Source organism: Ananas comosus, linkage group 5, assembly GCF_001540865.1.
Source record: "Ananas comosus cultivar F153 linkage group 5, ASM154086v1, whole genome shotgun sequence".
In the NCBI taxonomy this organism is placed as follows: Eukaryota; Viridiplantae; Streptophyta; class Magnoliopsida; order Poales; family Bromeliaceae; genus Ananas; species Ananas comosus.
Genome location: NC_033625.1, coordinates 1,814,789 through 1,828,298, shown reverse-complemented (window position 1 = coordinate 1,828,298; position 13,510 = coordinate 1,814,789). Strand labels below are relative to the sequence as shown.

At 38.1% G+C, this 13,510-nt stretch overlaps 2 protein-coding genes across 2 annotated transcripts; both read left to right on the top strand.

Moving 5' to 3' along the window:
* On the top strand, positions 3,175–7,715 carry LOC109710493 (trifunctional UDP-glucose 4,6-dehydratase/UDP-4-keto-6-deoxy-D-glucose 3,5-epimerase/UDP-4-keto-L-rhamnose-reductase RHM1-like). Its single transcript, XM_020233104.1, has 3 exons — positions 3,175–3,365; positions 5,172–6,744; positions 6,843–7,715. The coding sequence occupies exons 2-3, from the start codon at positions 5,194–5,196 to the stop codon at positions 7,302–7,304; spliced, it is 2,013 nt and encodes a 670-aa protein (XP_020088693.1). The 5' UTR covers positions 3,175–3,365; positions 5,172–5,193; the 3' UTR covers positions 7,305–7,715.
* Positions 11,784–13,494, top strand: LOC109709783 (heat stress transcription factor C-2b-like). Its single transcript, XM_020232104.1, has 2 exons — positions 11,784–12,292; positions 12,498–13,494. The coding sequence occupies exons 1-2, from the start codon at positions 11,996–11,998 to the stop codon at positions 13,296–13,298; spliced, it is 1,098 nt and encodes a 365-aa protein (XP_020087693.1). The 5' UTR covers positions 11,784–11,995; the 3' UTR covers positions 13,299–13,494.

Sequence of the window (13,510 nt, the reverse complement as noted above, 5' to 3'; positions counted from 1 at the left end):
AAGAAAAAGAAAAAGTCGTATTGTATTGTTTGAGATGAAGTTGTATTATTTAGACTAAATTATACTATTTAAAATTATTTGAGACTAAATTATACATATAAAATTGAAATTATATTGTTTGAGACTCAAATAATACAACTTAAGTCTTTTTTCTAACCCATCAAGATATCTTTATGTGTCACAAATTTTTTTTTTTTTTTTAGAGAGAAAGAGACAAGGGTAGCATACTGTTTTTTTTTAAAAAAAAAATAAATCTAGTTACAAATATAAAATAATTAAATTTCAAACTTAATTACTAGATTGAGTACTAATATCAGCTACTCAGCCAACTGCGCTGGCTAGTACGTTTGGTGCCAGCAATTGCTTTCAATGTATATACATGGCTAGGGGGAATGGGGGATGGCCTACTGTACTTAGCTACAATATCACCATGATTCGTATGTTTGGTTCGGGAATAAACTATTCGCAAAATCTTTGAGCTTGTGATCTACGTATATCACGAGTTGCGCTATCTATTAACCCACCCTTCAAACTAGAGTGAGTGACGCTTTGAACGTCTAATGCTCATTTCTGGTACATTTAGAACATCTTAGGTGTTTATGGGGATGCAAACGGATCCGGGTTGGTGGAGCTCCCGCCCCGATCCGTCCCGACGGGGGCAGTAAATGGGAGAAAATAAACGGATTCGGGGCGAGAAACGGAGTAAACTTTACGATCCGGACGGATTCGGGGCAGAAAATGGGAGAAATTTTGACCCGTTCCGAATCCGCCCTGCCATGATCCGCCACGAATTCGTCCCGAAAAATATTTATATTTTACAAAATATTCCTAAAAAATAATGTATTTACAAAAAAAAATTCAAAATACAAATAAGTTAGTACTCTTATTTTTAATGTATTTGAAACTTTTGAATTGTAATTAATATTTTTAATTTTTATAATTAATTTTTTTTAATTATATATATAATATTATTAAAAATTATTAATTTATAATTTATAAAATATTAATAATATTATAATTTTATAAAAAANTTTTGAGAAAACTTCAAATGTCACCCCTGAGGTTTTGTACTTTCTCACTTTTGTACTCTGTGATTTTATTGTTCTCTTTTTGTTATTCTTTTAACTAATTTTTTTATTAAATCAGCGACAAAGCTAAAATTAAAGAGTACTAAAGTGAATATTCGATAAACTATAGGTGGGGTATCTGAAGGTTTTAATATATGATTTAATGAAAAGTTAATGAGGGGGCTGACAAAAAAAGAAAAATAAAATTACAGGGTACTAAATTGGTACATTTTAAATTATAAGTACTAAAGTGAGAAAGTGCGAAACCACAGGGACGGTATTTGAAGTTTACCCTTATATTTTTTTTTTCCCTCTTCGTCTCTCTTCTCCTCGCCTTCCCTTTCTCTCTTTCTTCTCTCGCTTCATTTCCTTCCCCATTCTCATCCACCATCCTTGTATCTGCGTCGTGCTCCTCTTTCCTACCTTGCCCACACCTCCATTGACATCGGCGACAGTGGCGCGAGTTCAGATATTGTATAAATCACGAAGGTGAGGCTACAGAGGAGAACATGATCATGAACAGCAATGGCCGCGAAAGTCTTGCAGTATTTAAGGAGAATATAGAGAAATACATTGAGCCGGGAGGAGGCTGTTGCCGCAAAGGGCGAGGGAGGAAGCGCGTTAGTAAAAAAGAACACAAAGGGTAGAAAAGAAAGAAAAAAATATTTCTTTTCTCTGAGAAGGTCATCCTATACCATGATTGCTACAGAAAGAATCAAAAAGCAAAAGCAAAGAAGAAAGAAAAAGAAAAAGTCGTATTGTTTGAGACGAAGTTGTATTATTTAGACTAAATTATACTATTTAAAATATTTTGAGACTAAATTATACATATAAAATTGAAATTATATTGTTTGAGACTNTTTAATTAGACAATTGATATAATCAACGAGAAGAATTAATGACGCAATTCACTGAACAAAATGCGAGGTAAAATGAACTTATAAGAAATCATCATATTAAAAGCAATGGATTTTCCTTTTACAAAAAAAAAAAAAGCACAAAACAAAACTATTATTATTTACAACTTTAGCAATCAATAAAATCATTATCGATCGTATCTAACGCAGTTGCCTAATTACGAACTTGATGATCAGTATCCGAAATCTTAAATTTCAAATTTAATTATTTTATATTTTTAATTAAATTTATTTTTAAAAAATAAATAAACTAAATAGTATACTATCTTTCTCTCCTAAAAAATTAAATTTTATCTACTTTCAAATTTTAAAATTTACTAATTCTAAAGCACTTTTGTTTGCTAAAATAAATACATATGTATCTAAATAAAAATAAAATAAAATTATTTTTTATAATCTGAAATGTATTGTGGACCTAGCACGTACTTGCCTTAATAAATAAAGGGTTCTCCTTTTGTTGGTACAATAAAGCGTGCACGAGGTAGTTGACAAGTCTCTGGCCTCCTGAGTCGTCAACATACCTCCACCATGCATTGTGCCACCGAATCCCGGAGAAGTTACTACTTGGACTTGGTTCACCACGTTGATCATGAACCATTCAATTATCTACCGCTCGAGTCCATCATTTTGCAAATTACTATTGTTCCTGTTATTCTAACATTTTCAAAATTTTCACTTTAGGTAAAAAAAATGATTAGGCGATCTAAATGTGATAACTGTACCAGGTACAAGCGAAGGTTCTTTTAAACTATCATCTAAAATTCCTACAAAAAAAAAGGCTAAATTACAGAAAATTTTTCTGTTAAAATCTGATTTTTCACTTTTTTTTCTGTCATTTAAAAATCTACACTTTGCCCCTCGTCAAAACCTGATTTTTAAATATTGATTATTTACAAAAATAAATACATCAAAACCTATAAACATTAATACTATATGCAAGTAATCAAAACCTATCTTCTGCACACAATCAAAGTGATATACTAATATTCAAATACAAAAGCTGCCAAATATAGCATATATTACTGATAGAGATCAAATAACGGGTGTACAAAATGTTCAAATAAAATGTGGTGCACGAGGTGTACGGTACAGGAAACAATTTCTGATGTGCTGAGGTCGGTCCAGGGAAGTTTTGCGTCTTTTTCGACTATTTAATTCCACCTCGCTTTCTCTCTCCATCTCTCTCCCTCTCGTCTTTTGCTAACAACCCCTTCCTCTCCTCTCCTCTCCTCTCCCGAGCGCTCGCTCCTTCGCTCACAAATTATATATATATATATATATATAGACACACACACACACACTTCGTTCCCTCCCCTCTCCTCTTTGCCCTAAAAACGACGACGATATCGCCACTCGTCTCCGCGATCGGGGACCCAAATTCGTAAGAATCGAATCGAATCTCCCTCTGGCTCTCTCTCCGATCTCGATTTAGCGTTTAATTCGCTTGCAATTTGGTTGTGATTTGGGATCTGATCTGGGATTTTTGTACCCTAGTCTTAGTCGAATCATGTAGCTTTTGATTCGGTGGATAAAATTTCTCGATTTGTTGAGTAGTTTTGTCTCTTTAATTTGGTTAAGATGCAGGGATAACCCCTCTGTTGTAGGACATTTTGAAACGGACACCTCAACTTATTATTATTATTATTATTTATTTTGATTGCCACCTCTCAAGTTTTGGTTTTGTGGAATGTAAGTTATTCTCGTCAATTAAATTAGAAAATTTATTAAATTCAACATATTTTTGTTGAAATTAGTTGTTCTGAATATTTGTATCATTGATGGAACCGTGCATTTTAATAACTGTGAATTGTTGGTAGCTAATTAACTATTAATTTCAGTGAATCTTCAAATCAATTTAGGAATTTATGGGTGTCAATAACAGCAAAGTTTGGGGGCCAATACAAAATGGCCTGTAATTGAGGGGGTCTCCATACAACTCATCTTTTCCTAGTGCCAAATTAGGTGTTTTTTGGGTTCTTTGTCTGATATCTCTACCATTTTCTTTGGATTTTTTTTTCTTTAAATACTGTTCTTCGAAACTTTCGATGTATTTTGATTGCATTTTCGAAAGGATTCATCCAATTTGGGTTGCTCTGCATTTTGGTACCTTATCTCGGTTATTATGGGAGCTTCTGATTTTGTGTTTATGCATATGTCATTGTCGAACCAGAATTTGATTCTTTATTAATTTGACCTGTGCACTTGATTTTGTAACATTTCTCCCTTTTAAGCTTATGAAAAATTGGTATTTGCATTTGGATTAGTATGCTTTGAAGTAGCGTGTTTGTTTTCTGACAAAGCTCATAACTGATCTGGGGTATTCTAAAAACATATTATCAAAATAGGATCTTGGGGATCCAACTAAGATATGTGCATTGTTGTTGTTTAATCTTTATTCTTTATTTAATATTTAATATTGTTCTTTACCCACCACTGCTTCCAGGTCAGGATTATTGTTTCCTTACAGATGGAAGGAATGATGTTTGCCTCAGCTACTAACTAATTAGATCTAAATTATGAGTACGAAATGATCTAGTCAATTATTTATTCACTCGTGCTGATCTGATGAATGTTTAAAAGACTATTGCCTGCTGGTGGGTTTTGCGAATGTCCACATCTCATATGAAAAACTCCAACTGCATTCTGAGTACATTCTACTTTTTTGACCGTAGAATCTGTCCGGTCAGATGTGATCTGGCTCAAATTCGTATAACCAATAAGTCAAGAAAACGTAACCTAGAGTTTTTCTGCAAATCAATTGTTTTCTAATCTCCTTTCATTAAACTTGTTAAAAAAATTATTTCTTTTTTTTTTGGCAAGGGTTTAACCTAGATGTTACATGTTTTGCTGCAAATCACGAACTTGTATGTGCTGCAAATGACTCACCTTAGAGATTACATGTTTTACTTCTGACCTAGATAATACCATTTTTGCTGCAAATTGCTTGTCATCTGTATTTATTTTCGTCAAATTTTTTAACAAGAACTAGTTATTTGCTGCAAATGACTTGCTGTAGATATTTCTTGTTTTACTGCAGATCACTTGTACTCCAATCTCTTTTCATTGAATTTGTAAAAAATAGTCATTTTCACTGCAAATGACTTGCTAGTTTGTATTAATTTTATGAATTTTTTTGGATTACAAATTAGATCATGAAAAAATTTAATATATGGTTTCTGCATTACAGATTTTGTGAAATTTAAACGAGAATGACGACATATAGTCCTAAGAACATCCTGATAACAGGGGCGGCTGGCTTTATTGCCTCCCATGTCGCCAACCGCCTTCTCCGTAACTACCCCGATTACAAGATCGTGGTTCTTGACAAGCTTGACTACTGCTCGAATCTCAAGAATCTCCTCCCTTCTCGCTCATCCCCCAACTTCAAATTCGTCAAAGGAGATATCGCGAGTGCTGACCTTGTCAACTTCCTTCTCATCACAGAGTCCATTGATACCATCATGCACTTCGCGGCCCAGACCCACGTCGACAACTCCTTTGGCAACTCATTTGAATTCACCAAAAATAATATTTACGGGACCCACGTCCTCCTTGAGGCCTGCAAGGTCACCGGCCAAATTCGACGGTTCATTCATGTTAGTACTGATGAGGTCTATGGAGAGACCGATGAGGATGCTGTGGTTGGGAATCACGAGGCATCACAGCTTCTTCCTACAAACCCATATTCTGCTACAAAAGCCGGAGCAGAGATGCTTGTAATGGCATATGGGAGGTCATATGACCTACCCGTCATAACTACTCGAGGAAACAATGTATATGGACCGAACCAGTTCCCTGAGAAGCTTATCCCAAAGTTTATTCTCTTGGCTATGAAGGGTCTACCTCTTCCAATTCATGGAGACGGATCTAATGTAAGGAGCTACTTATATTGTGAGGATGTTGCTGAGGCATTTGAGGTTGTTCTTCACAGAGGAGAGGTTGGACATGTTTACAACATTGGGACGAAGAAAGAAAGGAGAGTGATAGATGTGGCAAAAGATATTTGCAAGCTTTTCTCTCTGGACCCTGATAACGTTATTAAGTTTGTTGATAATCGGCCATTTAATGATCAAAGGTACTTTTTGGATGACCAGAAGCTGAAGAACATTGGGTGGTCTGAGAGAACAACTTGGGAGGAAGGGTTAAGAAAGACTAAGGAATGGTATACAAGTAATCCCAATTGGTGGGGCGATGTTTCTGGCGCCCTATTGCCTCATCCAAGGATGTTTATGATGCCTGGGCAGTTTGAGGGTTGTGAAGAGACCAAAGGAATGGTCTATCAGTTCACAAATACTCAAATGAAAATGGTGGTCCCCACTTCAAAAAACAGTTCTCAAAAGCTGTCTATTAAGTTCCTGATTTATGGTCGGACAGGATGGATCGGTGGGCTTCTTGGGAAGATATGTGAGAAGCAAGGCATACCCTTCGAATATGGCAGGGGTCGGCTTGAAGAGCGTTCTCAGCTGATATTAGACATTCAGAATGTTAAACCAACACATGTATTTAATGCAGCTGGTGTGACCGGTAGACCTAATGTTGATTGGTGCGAATCACACAAGCCTGAGACGATTCGAACCAATGTTGTGGGCACTTTGACTCTTGCTGATGTCTGCAGGGAACATGGGCTGTTAATGATGAATTATGCAACTGGATGTATATTTGAATATGATGATGCTCATCCGCAAGGGTCAGGTATTGGCTTCAAGGAGGAAGACAAGCCAAACTTTACCGGATCATTCTATTCGAAGACCAAGGCTATGGTAAACACCTTATTACATGAATTGTAGGTCTGTTACGTCTTTGATATGTTGCATGTTTAGTAAACTGTTTCTTACGGTTCTTTTGTTGGATGATGCAGGTTGAAGAGCTTTTGAAAGAGTTTGATAATGTCTGTACACTGCGAGTTCGAATGCCCATATCTTCTGACCTCAGCAATCCTCGTAATTTCATTACAAAGATCGCGCGATATGACAAAGTGGTGAACATTCCGAACAGTATGACTGTCTTGGATGAGCTTCTGCCAATATCAGTTGAGATGGCAAAAAGGAACTGTAGGGGCATATGGAACTTCACGAATCCCGGCGTCATCAGTCACAATGAGATCTTGGAGATGTACAAAAGCTACATGGATCCCAACTTCAAGTGGGCCAATTTCACCCTCGAAGAACAGGCTAGAGTAATCGTCGCTCCTCGAAGCAACAATGAGATGGATGCTTCCAAGCTAAAGAATGAGTTCCCTGAGTTGCTATCTATCAAAGATTCACTGATCAAGTATGTCTTTGAGCCCAACAGGAAGGTCCCCGCCAGGTTAGGTAACTGAGGTAAGTAATATTCCTTACGTTCGATGTTGCTAAATTTTTTTGTTTGTCATTAGCTAATAGAACCTTAATTCTATGCATTGAAGGCAGTGTCGGCATTATATAGTAGGATATTCATCATATTATATTCAATTGGTAGTTCTCAGCTAGGGCAATTTGTCATGCTGTGATGATAATTGCCCCAAGTTGTTACCTGTTTTCGTTTCTTTAGCGTTCTTCTTGTATTATCTATTGGGTTTATAGTGCAATAGCGCACATACAGTTCTCCTACGACCTAATGCCTTGCCCATTTGAAATCAATTTGTATCCTATTGAATTCATGTTTATTGTAATTCTTATTCGATGCGATTCATGTGAATATCATGTACACAGATTGTGAAGAATGGCTGTTTAATGAGAGGTCCTTGTGTGAATCTGGAACAGCAACCATTAAATGGTTGCATGTTATCTTTAAAAGAGTTATAAGGTGGCAAAGGAAGTGCACTATCTCACCATGTGGTTTTCTGAGTTTTCCTCCCTGGTACCTGATACTATTTTCTTATGATTGTCGGTAGACACGATATCTGCTATTAAAGGTCAGAACAGACATTCTAATTAATGACAATTAACGCATCTGCAATTAAAGGTGAAAACACACATTCTAATGACAATTAAAGTATCAGCGTTGCATATATATATATATATATATATATATATATATATATATATATATATATATATATATATATATATATATATATATGCTCTTCTGTTCGACATACAGGACTTGCATCAACGCATAATTCTGTGGACCAACATCTAAGCAAGTACATTTTAGGGCTTATTGATTGGGAGCATGTGGGTTGCAAAAGGAATCTAATCGATTCAAATAATCCTCTGGAATGGGATTTTAATAAATCCCACCTGTACCGATCGTTTCTAAAGCAAGTGGCAAATTAAGGATTTGGTGGTTGGTATTCGAGACCCAAGTTCGAATTCTAGTTGATTCACATTTTCAGCTAAGTTTATTTTTAAATGAAATAAACGAAACGGATAGCATGCTACCTATCTCTCTCTCAAAAAAATAAATCCCACCCATGAGATTGGGACAGATTAGCGAATCCATTTCTATCCCGCTGTCTCCAATCCCGACCTACTATCTAAGCTTTCTGGGCCACCACAGTCTTATTCTATCTCAACACCGCTCTCTTATCTTATTCTACTTAGATCTTTATCAGGCTACGAAGGAAGGGAACTGTGATTTCATTTAGCCTCGCATATGGTCAAGGCAGTAAGCCGTGTGGGCTCGTTTCTGTGATGATTGTCATTAATTTTGATGGTAATATATACTTGCTAATCTTATCTCATATCCAAATTATTTACACGTGCTACTCAGGTGTTGGGTGTTTAGTTTAGCTCTACTATAGTTGGCAAATTGCCATAAGATTTTTTTTTTTAATTACTATAATAACTTGTAATTGAGCTTTTTGGCTAGTTTGCGAGCCAAACGTGTGCTTAAAACTGGTCTGGCTCAAAAATGATATGGTAAAATGATCTAAGATGTTTCTAAGCACTGTTGATGGGTTAACAAATACTTTTTATATTAGTAGTTTAAATTAGACCGTAGTTTACTAACCAAATACGCAGAAATGTTTGCTCAGATAACTTATCTGTAGAATTTCGAGTGATGTTCTTCGATACACGTAGCAATACTACTTCTTATGTGATGTGATGTTATTATTAATTCGCACAATTACGTTAACTAAAGAAAAAAAAAAAAAACCCTCAAAATCATGCAAGCGCCATCAGCTAACTAATCCTCCACCTTATTATTATGAAATAAAAATAGAAAACGGCTCCGACCGTTTCGGAAGAAACAAACCACGTCCCATCCATCCAACTACGCTACTACCACACCCCACTTTAATTAATTAATTATTAATTATAAGATAAAAAATATACATATTTTTTTTTTGTGTGCATCATCATCATCATCATTAAGAGGCTTGATGATTAATAAAATAAAATCAATTAAAACTCGATCACCAGATCCACGACGATGAAGAGCGATGCTGCTTCATCATTAAATAAATCCCCACCGTACAGCAGCTGCCAACTCATCTCGTGGGCCCCACCGCCCTGCCAGGTGCCCTCCTCACAGACCGCCAAGCATCGATCTTCGCTGCACGTGCTGCCAACCAAATCGCTGCGTTCGTGCTCCTCTTATTTCCTGCATGTTGACCCCCCAATGCATTCAAAACTTTCCATGCGGAGCTCCTCATATTAACACTTGGAACATGACACCGCAACAACACATACATCTCTCTCTCTCTCTCTCTCTCTCTCTCTCTCTCTCTTTTGGTTTTCTGGGCTATTATTAATAGATCATATTTGTTTCTTTATTAACATGAGAATTTAGTATTTAGTATTCGAGGTCCTGAGTTTCAATCCTAATTGATTTATAGTTTCAACTAAATTTATTTCTAAATAAAATAAACGAAACTAGTAATATGCTACCTATCTCTAAAAAAAAAATGATCATGTTTGTCAAAGTCACTTATTGAAGCTGCATACATAAGTCAAAGTACGATTAAAAAAAAAAAGAATACTCATTTATTCTTTATTAAGAATTTAAGATATAGTGTCTCGTCGTTCAAAGAGTACGTAAGTTCTTACTATATAATTTGGATAATTCTATCAAAGAACTGAAAAGTATAGCAATACGTATACATATTTTTATTCTAACTTTCATTTTATTCAATATATCACATAGATGTCAGTTCTAGCCTAGGTAGAGATGGCGCGTATATAGTCTATAGAACGGAGAAGCGTAGCAATACATGTTTCTGATCAAATATCATTTTATCCACCAAGGGTGAAAAATTAATCTCAACGCTAAACAAATCCTTAGCCGAAATGGCACGTGCGGGGCACGCGCGTACAACACGCTAACGAAAAGACCTCACTGCATTTTTGAATCAGTAAATGTCGCCCAGCCACGTTAACCCAAAACACGACAAACACGTACGGGAAAGTCTTTTTCTGTTACAATTATTTCACATAAAATTACTTTTACATTACGCATAAATATAATAAATTATTTTTAAAGAGCATTAATTTATTATAAATTATCATACTATTTTTTGTTAGGCTCTTTATTATTTTATACGGTATAAAAAAATTGATTTGGATAAATCTTACGTAACATATATGTTACATTAGGATAGGAGAAATTAATTTTTTTTTTAAAAAAAAGATAGCACCTTATTCGCTTTATTTATTTAACAATTTTTGAAAAATGTTACATGCATATTTTATTGTAAGGGTGCATATATTACATCTCATAATTCAAGAATCCAAAATGTTTAGAAGATTATTAATTTTTTAATGTTAAGAAAATTAATAAGATAATTAAATAAACGCGAATTAATTCATTCAAACATTAGTACGTTAAAATTTATGCCAACGTTGTAGGTGTCAGGGGAGGATTGCTCCTTAGCTCACACCCACTAGTGCGAGTTTTAAAGTCCACGTGTTCCTGCATAGGCTCCCTGCAACGTGGTCGCGTTACAGAGCGGTGGGCCCCGGCTTTTTTTTTTTGTCGCGTAGCGTTGTTTGGCTCGGCGAGGTAGGTGGGCCAATGGGATCGCGCCATGTAGCGTAGCCACGTTTTGACCGTACGACGGTGACAATGTGGACCCTATCCGAACCCGACCCACACCCTAGCTCTACCACGGTTCGATTTGGAGAGCCCACGATTTGCACAGACCCGATCACCTATCCGGTCCCAAGCAACCACGGACTCCTGTTCACCGACGTGTCGACGTTCTATTGGACGTCCACAAACATTTTTTTTAAAAAAATTTTAGCAAAAAATGTATGGATAATGCTTATCTTTTTCTAAAGGGAAAAAATATTCTCTATGATAGAAGATTTTTAATTATATATTTATTATTTATGCGTATATATACTGATCGACGAAGTTCACATTTCTACTTATATTATTAATTTTCTTATAAATTAATATTCAAAGAGGCATAAAATTTACACTTCTATAGTCGGCGTATATAGATAGTATATATTTTTTTTTTATTAGTGCCGAAAGAATATGTTGTACGTTGTTGATAATTTTAATACTAATATAAGTTTTCTTTTTTCCTACTTTATTTAATATTTCGGCTGGTTTAGCTGGAGCTGGTAGAGAAGGACCACGTGTTCGACACGGCGAACAGCCAATCACCACTGTAGGAGCTAGAGCTCCGTTAAATAAAAAAAAAGGAAAAAAAAAAAAAGAAGAGGCGGAGAGTCAGAAAAAGTTAAATTTGATTGTGAATTTTGAAGAAATATTATATTATATTATATTATATAAAATAAAATAAAATAGTGTTTTTTTTTTTGAAAAAAAAAAAAATATTTTGCTGGCTGGGGAGCAAGCGGAAGAGTCCGGAGAGGGAGACACGCGTCCGCAAGTGTTTGGCACCTGTCCCCTCGCTTTGGCCCCCTCGATCGCCGCACTGCTCGACCGCTACAAAAACCCTCCCCTCTTTAGAACAAACTAATCACCCGACCCTTCCTCTTCAATCCACTCTGCTCCACTTTCCTTTCCCAATTTAGTACAAGAAAATCTAGCGAAATTTTTAGTCTCTGTATGCTATACTATTCTTATTACCTATAAATATAAATATAAATATATTTAGGGGACACGACGATATCGATGATGACGATGATGATGGAGGAGGATGGTAGTAAGAATAAGAATAAGAATAACAACGATCATATGATGATGATTAGGGGATACCGCGGGGGAGGGGGAGGAGCCTTGGCGGCGGCGCCGTTCGTGGTGAAGACGTACCGGATGGTGAACGAGCCGAGCACGGACGCGGTGATCGCGTGGGGGAAGGAGAACAACAGCTTCGTCGTCGTCGACCCCTTCGTCTTCTCGCAGACGCTGCTGCCGGCGCACTTCAAGCACAACAACTTCTCCAGCTTCGTCCGCCAGCTCAATACCTATGTACGTCAGTATATATATATTATTTATATGCTAAGCGCGTACAAATTAATGCTACAATTTCTAGCTAGCTAGTTAAAATCAAACGGACGGACGGATGAATGTAATAATAATAATAACAACAATAGTAGTAGTAGTAGTAGTAATTATACATATATTTGTGTGTGCATGGGGGGTGGCTGATGATGATGATGATCGTGATGGTCAGGGCTTTCGGAAGGTGGATCCGGACCGGTGGGAGTTCGCGCACGCGTCGTTCCTACGGGGGCAGACGCACCTGCTGCGGCAGATCGCGCGCCGGAACAGCGGCGGCGGCGGCGGAGGCGGCGGTTCTAATTCTTCTTCGTCGGCTTGTTGTTCGTCGTCGTCGTCGTCGTCGTCGACTACTACCAGCACCGGTTGGGGCGTGAACGGGAAGAAGAAGAAGAAGATGATGATGACGACGACGATGGAGGAGGGCGATGAGGCGGCGGTGGCGGAGGAGGTGGTGAGGCTGAAGCAGGAGCAGAAGGCCATCGAGGAGAGGGTGGCGCGCATGTGGCGCCGGGTGCAGGAGACGGAGCGCCGCCCGCGCCAGATGCTCGAGTTCCTCTTCAAGCTCGTCGGGGACCCCCAGCTCCTCCCCCGCCTCATCGTCGGCCCCGGGCCCACCCCTCCTCCTCCTCCTCCTCCTGCTGCAGCCCCTGCCACTGCTACCGCCGCCGTCCCCGAGTGCGGCGGCGGCGGCGGCGGGGAGAAGCGGGCGCGGCGGCTGCGTGAGCTGGAGGCGGATCGGGAGGCCCGCCCGGGGGTTGCGGGGCTTTGTTCCTGGCCGCTGGATTCCGAGGGGGCGGCCGCCGGCGGCTTTTACGATCGCCGCGGCGAGGATGAGCTGATCTCCGCCGTTGATCAACCGGTGGGGTTTTTGTACGGCGGCGATGGTGGTGATTACGGTGGGGTGGTGGACGGCGGGGGAAGCAGCGGAGGCGGCTTTTACCCCTACGCCTTCCCGGTGGGGAATGGATACTAAGTTTCACTAACGATGACACCTATTTCTGTTAATGGACGCTGCTGCGCCTTCCTCCTCTTTTTTTTTTTTTTTTTTAAGATGTTTTGTTGTTTTCGGTTTGTACCTCTATCCGCTGTTGTGTAATCGTAATTAACAAAATAAAACAACTGTGCAGCTTCTGCTCTCGCGTTACGCTCGCGGCACACCGGTGGTTTAATTTGGATATATTTTTT

Excerpts from the sequence above, each read along its gene's own strand:
- LOC109710493 (XM_020233104.1), top strand. The coding sequence starts at position 5,194 with ATGACGACATATAGTCCTAAGAACATCCTGATAACAGGGGCGGCTGGC. Across the intron at positions 6,745-6,842 it reads ATTCGAAGACCAAGGCTATG|GTTGAAGAGCTTTTGAAAGA; the intron begins GTAAACACCTTA and ends TGGATGATGCAG.
- LOC109709783 (XM_020232104.1), top strand. The coding sequence starts at position 11,996 with ATGATGACGATGATGATGGAGGAGGATGGTAGTAAGAATAAGAATAAG. Across the intron at positions 12,293-12,497 it reads TCCGCCAGCTCAATACCTAT|GGCTTTCGGAAGGTGGATCC; the intron begins GTACGTCAGTAT and ends CGTGATGGTCAG.